The 14,356-nt window shown below is 51.5% G+C and overlaps 1 protein-coding gene across 1 annotated transcript in view; it reads right to left on the bottom strand.

Moving 5' to 3' along the window:
- The window catches only part of GIGYF1 (GRB10 interacting GYF protein 1), a 1,662,840-nt gene that overhangs the window by 684,346 nt on the left and 964,138 nt on the right, over positions 1 to 14,356 (bottom strand). The window contains exon 17 of the mRNA XM_078668650.1: positions 8,701 to 8,801. Coding sequence (XP_078524776.1) covers positions 8,701 to 8,801 — 101 coding nt within the window. The remainder of the gene's footprint in view (positions 1 to 8,700; positions 8,802 to 14,356) is intronic.

The following is a 14,356-nucleotide window of genomic DNA, read 5'->3' as shown; positions in this document are numbered from 1 at the left end:
GGGAGAGGGGTCTGCCTCTGACCCAATCGCTGTCCGTAAGCCACCACTGCAGTTGTCTCGCAGTGCCCTCCGAGATCAAGACATGGTCGGACAAGTTGCCCTGATGCTGGGCCCACTGAAACTTCAGGTCCCACTGCAGAGCCCGCATCCGCCACCGGGCGTGATGCACCAGAAGGATGCAGGAAGCCATCAGCCCCAGTAGCCGCAGCGTCAACCTGACCGAAACCCGGGATAACGGCTGGAAGATGGGAATCAAAGCCTGTATATCCTGGACCCACCATTCCGGTGGATGGACCCGAAACTGCGCCGAGTCGAGAACCGCTCCGATGAAAAGGAGCTTTTGGGAGGGACACAGGTGTGATTTCGGCACATTGATGGAAAACCCCAGCCCATGCAGGAGGTCCGCCGTCATCTGAAGGTGGTGGACGACTGTCTGGGGCGAGCCCGCCTTCAACAGCCAGTCGTCTAGATAGGGGAAGACTGAAACCCCTGATCTGCGCAGATGGGCTGCGACCACCGCCATCACCTTTGTGAACACCCGTGGGGCGCTGGTAAGGCCGAAGGGGAGCACGATAAACTGAAAATGCTCCTGGCCTACCGTGAACCGCAGGTAACGCCGGTGGGCCGGCAGGACGGGGATGTGAAAATACGCATCCTGCAAGTCCAACGCTACCATCCAGTCTTGCGGGTCTAGAGCAGCCAAGACCTGAGCCAATGTCAACATCTTGAACTTCTCCTTCCGGAGGAAGCCGTTGACGTTCCGTAGGTCCAAGATAGGACGTAGGCCCCCTTTGTCCTTCTTGGGTACAAGAAAGTAGTGGGAATAGCAACCACATCCTACTTCTGGCCCAGGAACGCGCTCGATGGCCCCCTTGGCCAACAGGGCCGTAACTTCCTCCTGCAGAAGTGTCAAGTGGTCCCCCGACACACGGTGGTTCTGCGGTGGCATGGCTGGAGGAGTGGTCTCGAAGGGGAGGGAGTAGCCCCTTCGGACGAGCTGCAGCACCCACCTGTCCGATGTTATTGTGCGCCAGTGGGAGAGGTGATGGCGAACCCTGCCGCCCACCGGCGTCACATGGGCCTGAAAGCATGGACTAGGAGGATTTAGAGGCGGATGCTGCGGGGGGAGGTGTGGTCTGACCTCGCCGCTGTCCCCGACCGCCACCACGGCGGTTCCCACGGCCGCCGCCGCGTTGAGAAGTCTGTGGCGGCGCGTGGCTGGCAGCACGTGTGGGACCGCCCCTTCCGTGGCCACGAAAGGAGCGAAACGAACCAGTTTGCTGGCGCTGGGTCGAGAGACCCAAGGACTTGCCCGTGACCCTGGAGTCCTTGAAGCGTTCCAGCGCGTGGTCCGCTTTGTCGCCAAACAGGCGACTGCCATCAAACGGCATGTCCATCAATGCAGTCTGGACATCTGCAGAGAAATTGGCGGATCTCAGCCAGGCGTGGCGACGAATCGCCACCGTCGTGGACATCGCCCTGCCCAGTGAGTCGGTCGTATCAAGACCACACCTTATGGAGTATCTTGCTGCGTCTCGGCCTTCAATCATAGCCTTGCCGAGCTTAGCCCGTACCTCCAGCGGGCATTCAGGCAGCAGTTCCGCGACCGTATCCCACAGAGAGTGGGTGTAGCGGCCTAAGAGGCACGCGGTGTTGCAAGACCGCAGTCCCAGACTCAGGGACGAAAAGACCTTCTTACCATGGCGGGGCCAACGGGAATGCGGTCTGGGAAGTCGAGGCCTGGATCACCAGGCTCTCAGGGGTGGGATGGGTGGACAAGAACTTTGGGTCATCCGTACACGGACGGTGGCGTCTGGCCACGTTCCTATCAACAGGCGAACCTGAAGCGGGCCTGGACCACGTGCCCAAAAGAACGTCAGTTAAGGCCTCATTGAACGGCAGCAGTGGCTCCTGTGGGCAAGACTGCGGTTTGAGTACCTCAGTGAGGATGTTAGTCCTCACGGCCGCGACGGGGAGCTCAAGGTGTAAGGCCTTGACAGCCCTTATTCAACACCACTGAATAAGCTGCCCCCTCCTCCGTAGCCACATTTCCCTACCCAGTTCCTGAGGCGGAAAGCCGGGAGCTGGAGGTACTATTGTATTTCGAGAAACTGTTTGATTTAAAAAAAATTAAAATCTAAGCTTATTTTATAAATTGTGTGGTGTCACTCACTCTGTGCTTATAATCCTTGCACCACCGCCAGGATCTGCTCTCACTTCAGCGCACAGCCGACCTTAACGCTGTCGCGCTTCTCATCATTCCCAGCGGCCGCCATCAGACCAGGCGTGCACGCTGACCACGCCCATTTTAGGCCACACCCCCCTCTGGGTTAAATATGTGCATGCACAGGAAGCGCAGCGGACGAGCGCAGCGGGGGCGCCGTTCGCCGGACGGACCCAGGCCCTGGGACTCTGCCGGATGTACCCCTCATCCGCTTCTCATACTCGGCAGAAGCGCTCCGGAACCTCCGACCTGAAAAAAGCCAAGGATGTCGTTACATTCACGAAGTAGGGAAACCCTTCTCTAACTGCAAGCACTGTGACCCAGTCACTCAAGCCGCAGCCAACTCGCAGTTGAACATGGGTCTCCTTAACTGTCGCTCCCTCCCCAAACATGCACTAGAAATTAATGTGCTGATCCAAGATCAAGGCATAGATGTACTGTTTTTTACAGAAACATGGCTCTCGGACAGTACGGATTCCGACATCGTCACCGCCCTTCCCCCAGGCTACCTCATTCTCACTCTGCACAGACCCAGGGGAAGAGGAGGCGGACTGGCTATAATCTACCGGCAACATCTTACCTGTAGAACTAATGACGCTAACATCGCAGACTCTGAAAGCTGCCATTTTTCTCTCCAAACATCCCCGGCGCACGCCCTCTCGGGACTTCTCATCTATCGCCCCCCCGGGTCCCCTTGGGAAATTCCCCAATGCAGTCACTGAAGCGGTCTCTCAAATAGCCTCCTTAGTGTCCAACTTTCTCGTCGTTGGTGATCTTAACCTCCACTTCACAGATCCCACCGACCGGAATGCCTCCGACCTGCTTCTTGACCTCCTGTCATTTAACATGCGTCTGGTTAATAAGGAGCCCACCCACGAGAAGGGACACCTTTTAGATCCTGTCCTCACCAACGTCATCTCCGTTACCACCAAGCCCCCTTTGCCACTGCCATGGACCGATCACTTTTTAATCCCCATCTCATGGGAGTCTCCTTCTGCTACTCTCCAATCCGTGAAAATTAAAGTCACGGACAGGCGCTGGCATAAACTCCTACCATCTGAATGGGCCACCGCCCTCGCTAATTCGATCCCGACGCTCTCTCCCGATCCTACGACGGCGGATAAACAGTATAACTCCTGGATCACATCTTCTCTAGACACACTTCTTCCTAAAACCGCTATCCTTAAACACACCAAACGGATACCCTCGGCCCCCTGGTATACACCTGTGCTTAAAGCGCTACGGCAGGACTGTAAAAGAGCAGAACGCTCTTGGAGGAAGGAAAGGTCCATCTCTAACAAGGATATTTACCTGACCTCCCTAGCAAAATACAAAACCTCTATCGGCAAAGCAAAAAGCCTATTCTTTCAGGAAAGAATTGAAAAGGCCGTTTGTTCTAGCAAAGAAACTTTCACCATCCTGAAAGAACTTCTCAAAGTCCCCGATTCCGTCCCGACCAGCCCCCCGGACCCCATAGCAGACCAGGAAAAATGTCATCAGCTAGCCAGCTTTTTCCAAACAAAGATTCAAAAAATCCTCGACTCCATCCCCTCTACCAACCTTGGAGAGAGTGACGACCCCCCCGACACTTCAATCTTCCCCCGCTTATCCTCTTGGGGGCAAGTAACCATCAAAGAAGTTGAGGATACGCTAAAAGTCATCAAAAGCGGATCTCCCAGGGACCCCGCCCCGCTACGCACCCTCAAGGAAGTAGCCTCCGTCATCATTCCTCCCCTCACCCACTTGATAAATGTGTCATTACAACAAGGAGTCGTCCCTACTAGCTGGAAAGCGGCAGCTGTCAAAGCACTCTTAAAAAAACCTTCCTTGGACCCGGGGGAACTGGCCAATTATCGACCAATTTCCCTTCTCCCCGGGACCAGCAAGATCGCGGAGAAACTGGTGAACAAGAAACTCTCCCAGTATCTTGAATCTAACAAGCTGTTAAAAAATTCGCAGACAGGGTTCCGTCCAGGACAGGGCACTGACATCGCCCTCCTGGCGGCGGTGGAGGAGGCCAGAGCACTCTTGGACGAAGGGGGATCAGTGGCAGTGATCCTCCTCGACCTGGGTGCGGCCTTTGATACCGTTAACCACCAACTTCTGATCAAACGGCTCAAGAGGGTAGGAGTGGAGGGCACAGCTCTATCTTGGCTCTCCTCCTTTCTGGCCCAACGATCCTTTCAAGTTTGGGAAAATAACACCTGCTCCTCGGAAACACCCCTCCAATGTGGGGTCCCTCAGGGCTCCTCCCTGAGCCCCACATTGTTTAACATCTATATGTCCCCATTGGAGGAGGTTGTGACCCCGTTCGGAGTGAGCATCGTTAGCTACACGGACGACACTCAGCTAGTGGTCTCCCTTTCCCACCCTAGCCAACAACCTGCCGATTTATTCAATTGTTTGACGCAGATACAAGGGTGGATGAATAGCTCAGCCCTAAAACTGAATGGCTCAAAGACGGATATTCTCCTGCTGGGTCAGAAAGGACTCACCCTCCCTCAGAACATCTGGCCACCCTGTCTGGGCCCCCTCCCTGACCCAAAACAGGAAGTAAAAAGCCTGGGTGTATGGATTGAATCCGACCTCTCATTCACTACACAAGCAAAAAGAGTAGCCGGTACTTGCTTCGGGTTACTGAAATCAATGAGAAAGATCCTGCACCTACTTCCCCGTACGTCGCAGAGACTGCTCATCCAAGGACTTATACTTTCCAGGCTAGACTATAGCAACATCGTCTAACTGGGAGCCCCCGAAGTAACTCTGAATAAATTACAGAGAATACAAAACGCCGCCGCACGAATTCTGACCGATACCCCCGCCAGAGCCTCAGCCAAACCTGCACTGAAGCTCCTTCACTGGCTCCCTGTGAGGGAACGAGTAATATTCAAAGCTCTTTGCCTGGCGCACAAACTACTGCAGAACCTAGGCCCCCCGATTCTCAGGAAGTTTATAAAACCATATAAGGCCCCAAGATCTCTCCGATCGGATAAAGAGAACTTCATCATCCTTCCCAGATTCAAGAAAGCTCGCACGGGGGGAAGACGCTTCGCGGTCCACACCGCTCGTCTCTGGAATGCTCTCCCCCGTGACCTGAGAACAGAACCGAGCTACCTTCGCTTCAGGAAACGGCTGAAAGCTCACCTGTTCCCTTAAATGCCACGTTCGCATTCCCTGATTCTACTGTCTTCACTCCTCCCCCCCCCCCCCCCCCCCTGTTCTTCGCCCGGAACCACAGTTGTAGGGATTTTTCAGCGCTGGGATACCTCAGGGGGACTACGCGCTTTATAAGCTTTTTTAATAATAATAATTATAATAATAAAGTAGGAGGCGAGACAAAGCCAGGGTTGGGGGGAGTCATCCAGACCACTGGCGTCACCCAAGTCACCTATCCAGTCCACATCGTACTGACACTCGCGGGTCAGAGGGTACACTCAGACCCCTCCCACTCCTCTCCGCAATCTACATCCTCACCATATTCGGAGTCAACAATGTAGACCGGCTCCCCGGGGTCAACAGGCCCCATCGGCGTCAGACTCGGCGTCGGGCGACGCCGGTTCGACTCCGCGGCCGGAGTCGGAGAGGGAATGGGGGCGGCGCCGCCCGGAGCCGGCGCCGGAGACCCGGCGCCGCGCGGGGGCGGCGCCGTGGGTTGCCCCGATGGAATCGGCGCCGGAGAGGCCGGTTGACCAGCCGGCGTCGACCCTGAAGGTCCCTGCGGCGCCGGGGCCGGAGCCGTCGGCGACGTCGGGGCCGGAGCACCCGACGGCGTCGAGGCAGAAGCACCCGAACCGCTAGGGCCCCCGGACGGGACCACCGGGCCCGCAGGCGCCGTAGGCCCCGTCGGAGGAGACAGTGCCCTCATGGCCATGAGGAACGCCTCTATCTCCTCGGGCGACGCGCCCTGCCCAGGGACCGCAGGGTATGGAGCAGGCCCGGCAATCGACGCAGGCGTCCACGTCGTGGTCCGGGCCCAGGCGCCGGAGGCAGAGGCGGTGATGGTCCGTGACCGACATCGTGCGGTCACAGCCGTCACAATTCTTAAAACCGGGCATCCTACCGGCACCTTAAGAGTAACAGTAAAGATACAAAAACTTTGGTCAAAGACCGGAGTACTGCTCTTCGGATCTGCGCTAACTGGCGCGGAAAAAAGAAGAACTGACGTCAGCGTGCGGAGGCGGCGTCTATATACTCCAGCGACGTCATCACGGCGCACGACGCCGACGACGGACGCGGAGCCGCCTGCAGACGACGCCTACCGACGCGCAGGGGTACTGCTACGCAAAAGTTTCCGGATCCAGACTGACGCCTGGGGATATTCGAAGGTAAAGAATCTAATACTAACCTGTTTCTTTCAGATAAAGAGAATTTAGATATATTCCGAACTTGAGCTAAGAAAGTACATCCGAACCCAATGGCGGAAAAAAACAATCTGAGCATGGAGGGGATGCCCATGCGCACTGTAGTCCAGGGGAGGAGCCACCTATCTCGTGATACTTCGAAGACTCTTCCAGGACAACAATATGCAATCATCCGGACCCAACAATAGGCGGCGATCTATGCAGATATAAATTCAGCAGCCCACATGCCTCGAACATATATGTTAATTGAGAAAAGCCTCTAATGGCTGGGTGGCACAGCTTTACTAATCCATGCACATGACCTTTGTTCCAGTATCAGAAATTGATCTGGAGCAACAAAATAAAGCATGATCAACTTCAAAGAAATGAAAGGTTTGTATACGTAATATGTTGACCAAATTAAAAGCAGTCAACCATCAGCTCCAATTGGCAGCATTAAGATTTAGCAACTTTACCTCAAATACTGAAAAGCAAAACATTAACATTTTAAACAAGTCACAAACCAGTAGTGTCACACCAGGTCGCAAAAACCGTTTACTATCAGATATAATGTTCTAACAACCACTCCGAAGAGTATATGACAAACCACTAGCATAGCTTTAAATAAAGCTTTGCTGTTTGCAGAGACCCCATAGTATAGAGACTTGCTGTAGCATATTCAGACCCTTATACCATTCGACCCCTGGGCTGAAATTTTCCCTGAACCAACACTATTCTTTAGTGCCATCCTTAGTTCTGTATGTATTATTTTGGGGACTCTAGTGAGAACGTTGTGTGTGCATTGCATTAAAACCTGTAAAATTGGATACAAGAGTCAAGGAGTGTTCTTTTTAGATTCTAACCCTGCCCACAAAGATTTTCTTGCATTTGGATGGACCCTAGTATTTGTAAAGCTCAAACTAATCATCCGTATGGGTCTCAAGGCGCTGGGGGCTGTTGGGACGATTAAGTGAGGTACTGCCCGGAATCATATGATGCTGAGCTCATCTGCCTCCGGCGCTGGGGATCGAACCACGAGCCCTGCGCTCCGGAGTCAGCTGCCTTGGCCGCTGCTGCGCCAAACCTTTCCGATGGAAATGGATGGAAAGCTGTGAAGTGCATGTAGTGACTTTTTAGAAGGGTCTTTCCTTTCCAAGTTGGACTTTACTTCTTGTAGACACTGCAATATCCAGTTCCCCTTCAGCACTGGCTTGAATTGAATGACTGACCAGACATTGGGCACACCTTTTTAATAGGGGAGGAATCTTTAGATACTGTGGCAAGCAAGTGACCACTTCCAATCAAAGAAAATGCACCTTGTGTCATGAGTTGTGTGATCTATTTTGTACTCCTACTTGATGCTCTTTGGAACATTTGTGGTAAAAGATTGCTTCAGTGTCTGACTAGCTGGACCCTGATAGGTTTATGTAATTCTCCCTGGGAGGGTAGGAACTGTCAGTTGCAGTCCCACCATTCTAATGGCAGAGAATAACAAGTTCAAATTTAGCAACAGAGACCTCACAATCAAGGTTTATGGGCAAGATAAATAGAACATCAGCCTTCAGTTGTCCCTCAAATCACAATACTGGTGCTAAGAGAACATCAGGCGATTTGAAATTGCTTTGAGGAACTCCTGTGCTGCAAAGATCTTCCCAAACGTGCTTACAAGGCACGTCCAAAGCCAAGCCACAAGCTACCAAATTTCTGTTGGCAGTGTTGGGTGCAAGTGCTCCCATCTGTTGACAAATGATTCCTTAGGATTCTCGGAGCTGTAATGAAATGTGAGCAACAGAGTGCTGCAGAGAACCCACTGTACAGTCAACAACCGCAATGCTCACACACACATCTGAAACGGAGTGCATGTGCTCCTACCAGCCCAGCAAATCCAAGTTGACGAAAGTCAACACAGTAAATTGGTCATAAGCATCAGAATTTTAAATCTGCAATTCGGATCTACAAAAAACGAAGTCAGGAAGTAAAGCGTTTGAGAAACAAAAATGCTAGATGAAGTAAACTATTCCCTCTTGCTGGTATATTAGAAATGAATGGCACTAACAAGTGAATTAAATCGCACTATTCAGAAAAGAATTTAAGGTCACTGGAAACAGGGACTGTTTAGCCACACCCACAACTAACCTGTTCATTAACTGCAGATACTGCTGGTGCTGGAGCTGCTGATATAGTGCTGCAGCTGCTAGCTCCTGCTGCTTCTTCAGTCGCTCCTGGTCCATGTTACCCTGCAAAAGAAGAGAATTTAGAGCGGAGTGAGTCAGTGCCAGAAGCAAATATAAGACCAAGTGAAAAATGTCACGATGCAGCAGCAATAGAACTTCTATATCCCAAATCATTTTATTAAGCCTTTTCTTGGAGCTGGGGCAGTCTAATATGATTGTCTATAGCTGTTAAAACTACAATACCAATGCACACCAAATGAATGACCAAGTACTGCCTTTTTTACAGAATATTCTCAGAATAGCAAGAGTTGAGCAGTCAAGGAGAAAGGGTACCATAATATATACCACAGAAAACTCAAAAGTCCAGTCAAATTTGGGAAAAGTGAAGGGCATGACATTGTTGTCCTATTCAAATGCTTCAAATAGACTCAGTAAGGTTTTGAAGCACTCTGGTTCTTCATCAATAATAAAACTCTGGAGTGAGGTGTTACACATGAACACAGGTACTTAAGCTTTACTCTAACAAGGCCAAACGTGGATACACAGGACAATTAAAACAAACATTGGCATAGCCAATAGGTTTCGTCTTTGGGACTTTATAAGTATTTAGCCATTCAGCAAATCGTAGAGCTGATTAACACGATTATACAGTGCGTTTGAAAAATTAAGGACATATCTATATACATAGCTTTTGCCGAATCATCACCTATAGAAATATTCTGTGTACATATATTAGTGAGGAACTGAGATGACCTAATATCATGTAATCAGTTATACCTGCATATCAATCTCCACAATTGGATTAACGTGGCTGTTTTCTGTCCTGTGAGAAACTGTCCCCTCATGCTCCCCCCCATCTCTTTGCCAATTAGATTATGCTGAAACAAGCTCCAAAAGCTTTTGGGTCGCTTCAGAACAATGCTGTTTGAAGTGCCATTTTCAAAGATTATTAAGTACCATTACAGTGTCAGTTTTACTGTTCACAATACCTCGATAAGTAAAGCACCACTAGCAAATTCCATAATGCTGTGTTTGTCAAAGCTCTGGTAGATAAAAGATCTGAGGTGGCGGTGGTTGCATTAGAAACAATAATGCTTTTAAAACATACATTCAAATTTGCTTAGGCTCCTGTTTGTAAATGTTACACAATTACTTTATTTTTACTGCAGTGCAGATACAACAATGGGAATTTGTGGTTAACCCGAAAAATTATTAATGGAGCCTAATGTACTCTTACTGAGAATGTGGGTCTTTGGTGGCGTGACTTGCACACGCATAGCGGCAGTCGCATAGGAGACTAGCTCTAGAGCAGTCAGACCAGTGGGGAAATTACTCGTACTTCCTCCCACATGGGCACCTGAACCCCAGTGTCTGGGAGGAGTGGTGGCGAAGCCTAGCTCTCCTGGATGATGGACGGGGCCCCCCCCATATACGGAGCAGATGGCAGGAACAGCCAGCCCCGGGTGAAAACCTAAATGGTGGGTGCAATGCCGGGCCAGTGGGGACTAGCTCGGCCCGGTGCAGGAGAGTGGCAGCCAGAGAGAATCGCTCATAATGAGCAATGTTGAGCAGAGCAGGAAAGGTGTCTCCCCCTCCCCCCCCCAAATAAATCTTGCCCCTTGCAGCTTTTCTGGTGTAATCATTATATTTTTAAAAAAACAACTTGAAATGTGCTCAAGCCCGCAAAGAAGGCGCAATGCAGAGAAGAAACCTGCGGGAGGCTTTTTTTATATGTCAAAAATACAAAAGAACAGTGAGATTTTAGGAAGAACTGTAGCAAAATCTAACAAGCAAAGAGCGCCCGAGGCCGTGAGTGTGGCGGAAGGTAAACTATTTTAAAGTGGGGGAAGTGTACCTAAAGAAACTAACGAGCAAAAAAAAAAAAAAAAAAAAGACCCACAAAGTGACCTGCTGGACTCGCTCCGTGGAGGTCGCTCCCACACGCTCCCTACCTCAGCCCCTTCTCTGCCTGCACGCCTCCTCCAGCTATATCGGATTGCCTGCCTCAGCGACATCGCCTGCATTCTGAGAGCGCTGCAACGCGAACATAGCGCCTGGTATCGTTATCTGCCTCGCATTATAGCCTAGTGTCCTGTATTAATATTTAAATTAATAGCGCTGCACTGCTGTGTAATTTCGGCGCTTTGAATAGCATTTTGGTCTTTGTGCCCCAGTTTCGTTTCCTGCCATTTGGTTGTTTGTTGTCCTCGTGGCCCTTGTCTCCTCCTCGCTCCCGCCTCCCAGCTGATCCGCCCACGCTCCGCCCCCCTTCACTCTACATTAAAGACAGATGTCCCAACGCGCAGCGTCCACGCGCTGCGGCCGCGCCGAAGGTGCGCCAAAGGTAAGCCCGTCTGCGCCAAGCCCGAGCCCAGCGCCAGACCCACTGGCCCCCGTACCATCAACCCCACCCGCATTACTTACCACGCCTCCACCCTCTTAGCCCTTAACCCCGGCCGACTCCCCAACTGCGCCCAAGCCGCTCCTGGACACACCCATGGACCCTTCACATGCATCTCCTGCAAGTATGACGGCACCAAGACCAACTCCTCATCCATGAACACCAAACAGAGATCTGACCCCAACCACCTAAAATGCATCCTGCTCAACACCCGCTCGGTCCACAGACACGCCATCGACCTTTGGAATCTACTAGACACCATCTCTCCGGACGTCGCCTTCCTAACAGAAACATGGATGAACGCATCCTCAGCCCCAGACATCACCATTGCCATCCCGGAAGGCTACAAGATCATCCTTAAGGACCGCACCAAGCAAACAGGAGGAGGCATCGCAATCGTCCATAAGAATTCCATCCGCATCTCAACCAGCTCAGACGCCAACCTCGCTAGCGCCGAACACCTTCACTTCCAGATCCACACCGACCCCAAGACCACACTCCGAGGCACCCTCCTTTACAGGCCACCAGGACCCCGTGGACAATTCAGTGAAGACATCACTGACTTTATCACCCCACACGCCCTCCCCTCCGAGGACTACATACTACTGGGAGACCTCAATTTTCACCTGGAAAAGAGCAACGACAGCAACGCCACCACCCTTCTGGACAATCTGGCCAACCTCGGACTCAAACAACTTGTTAACACCCCCACTCACTACGCAGGCCACACACTCGACCCCATCTTCACCTCCAGCAAACATATCTCCTTCAGTCACACCACAGTTCTCCATTGGACGGACCACAGCTGTGTTCACTTTGTCTACAAAAAGACCACAACCTTCCTCAACCCACTTTGCGAAGAAACTGGAACAAAATCACCATCGACCAGATCTCCTCATCGCTTCTTCAAAACCCCCCGGCCCACTCTTCGAACGCCAACCAAGCAGCCACTAACCTCACTCAATGGCTTACCAACAGCGCCGACAGCCTAGCACCTTTGAAAAAACGTCAAATCAAACTAGGCAGCAAAAACGCGCCCTGGTTCAACGATGTTCTTAAGACATCCAAGAAACTCTGTCGCTCCCTTGTGAAGGCCTGGAAAAAAGACCCAAACACCAGCACCAAGGACGCCCTCAAAAACGCCACCCGCACACACCACCAACTGATCCGGACTGCCAAGAAAGCTGCACTTAAAGAACGTCTAGACAACAACGCCCACAACAGCAAGGAATTATTCAACATCGTCAAAGAATTTACCAACCCCTCAGCCAACTCCAACGACATCACTCCCTCTCAAACCCTCTGCGACTCCCTTGCCTCGTTCTTCCACAACAAAATCGCAGACATCCACAACAGCTTCGACAACCAACACGGAGACCAACCCACCCAACCTTCTGCCGTACCCTCACCCCCCTTGAACATCCTTACTGATTGGAACCCAATCTCCACTGAGGACACCATCCGCCTGATGAACTCCATCCACTCAGGATCCCCCACAGACCCATGCCCTCACCATATCTTCAACAAAGCTGACTCCATCATAGCACCACACCTCCGAGACGTCATCAACTGCTCCCTCAACTCTGCCACCTTCCCGGAAAGCTGGAAACACGCAACTCGGCGCCCTTCTGAAAAAACCCACAGCTGACCCCACCAAACTCAAAAACTACCGCCCCATCTCGCTCCTACCATTCCCGGCCAAAGTCATCGAGAAAGCCGTCAACAGCCAGCTCGCCGCCTTCCTCGAAACAAACAAATGCCTCGACTCCTCACAGTCCGGCTTCCGAGCAAAACACAGCACTGAGACCGCACTCATCGCAGCAACAGACTACATTCGAACCCTACTGGACAATGGAGACACAGTCGCCCTCATCCTCCTTGACCTCTCCGCAGCCTTCGACACAGTCTGTCATAACACCCTCCTACAATGCCTCAGAAACATCGGAATCCAAGGAAAAGCACTGGATTGGATCACCTCGTTCCTTACCGGAAGAACTCAGAGAGGCCGCCTTCCACCATTCAAGTCAGAAGCCACTGAAGTCATTTGCGGCGTACCACAAGGATCTTCACTCAGCCCCACTCTCTTCAACGTATACATGAGCCCACTCGCGACCATCGCACGCCAACACAACCTCAACATCATCTCCTACGCTGATGACACTCAACTGATCCTCTCTCTCACCAAAGACCCGAACACCGCCAAAACCAACCTACATGAAGGAATGAAAGAAGTAGCCGAGTGGATGAAACACAGCCGTCTGAAACTGAACTCAGACAAAACAGAAGTCCTTATCTTAGGCACGTCCCCTTCCGCCTGGGATGACTCCTGGTAGCCAGAGGCCCTTGGAAAAGCACCCATCCCGACGGACGACGCACGGAACCTGGGCATCATCCTGGACTCCTCACTCTCGATGAATAGACAAGTCAACGCCGTTTCATCATCGTGCTTCAACATTCTTCGCATGCTCAAAAAAACATTTCGCTGGATCCCCACCGAAACTAGAAAAACGGTCACCCACGCACTGGTTACGAGCCGACTGGACTACGGTAACACCCTATACGCCGGTACCACCGCAAAACTTCAGAAAAAACTCCAACGCATCCAGAACGCTTCAGCCAGACTCATACTAGACATCCCGCGTAAAGACCACATTTCTAGTCACCTGAAAAACCTCCACTGGCTCCCCGTCAATAAGAGAATAACATTCCGCCTCTTAACCCACGCACACAAAGCACTTTACGAACTCGGACACGAATGCCTCAACACACGACTTTCCTTCTACACCCCCTCCCGCCAGCTACGCTCCTCCAACCAAGCCCTTGCTGCCGTACACCGCATCAACAAAATCACCATGGGAGGAAGATCCTTCTCCTACCTGGCAGCTAAAACCTGGAATTCACCCCCCATTCACCTTCGCCTCACTCAGAACCACCTAGCATTCAGAAAGCAACTTAAAACTTGGATATTCGACAAGTAATTCCCCACCCTTCCTCAAGCGCCTTGAGACCCTCTGGGTATGTAGCGCGCTATATAAATTATTTGACTTGACTTGACAAAGTAGGAGCGAACAGGGGCACCATCTGTTTGAAAGTTAATTACAAAATTACAAACAGATGGTTTCAAAGCTCGCTCTCGAAAGGGCATCGCCAAACGTGCACGCGTTGCTATTGAAAGCAATGCAAAGCGTGCTCGTTTTTAGATGAAAAAACGAATAGA

This window comes from Lissotriton helveticus, chromosome 12, assembly GCF_964261635.1.
Source record: "Lissotriton helveticus chromosome 12, aLisHel1.1, whole genome shotgun sequence".
NCBI lineage: Eukaryota > Metazoa > Chordata > Amphibia > Caudata > Salamandridae > Lissotriton > Lissotriton helveticus.
The sequence above is the reverse complement of the archived record's forward strand: the minus strand, read 5'-3'. Positions and strand labels throughout refer to the sequence as shown.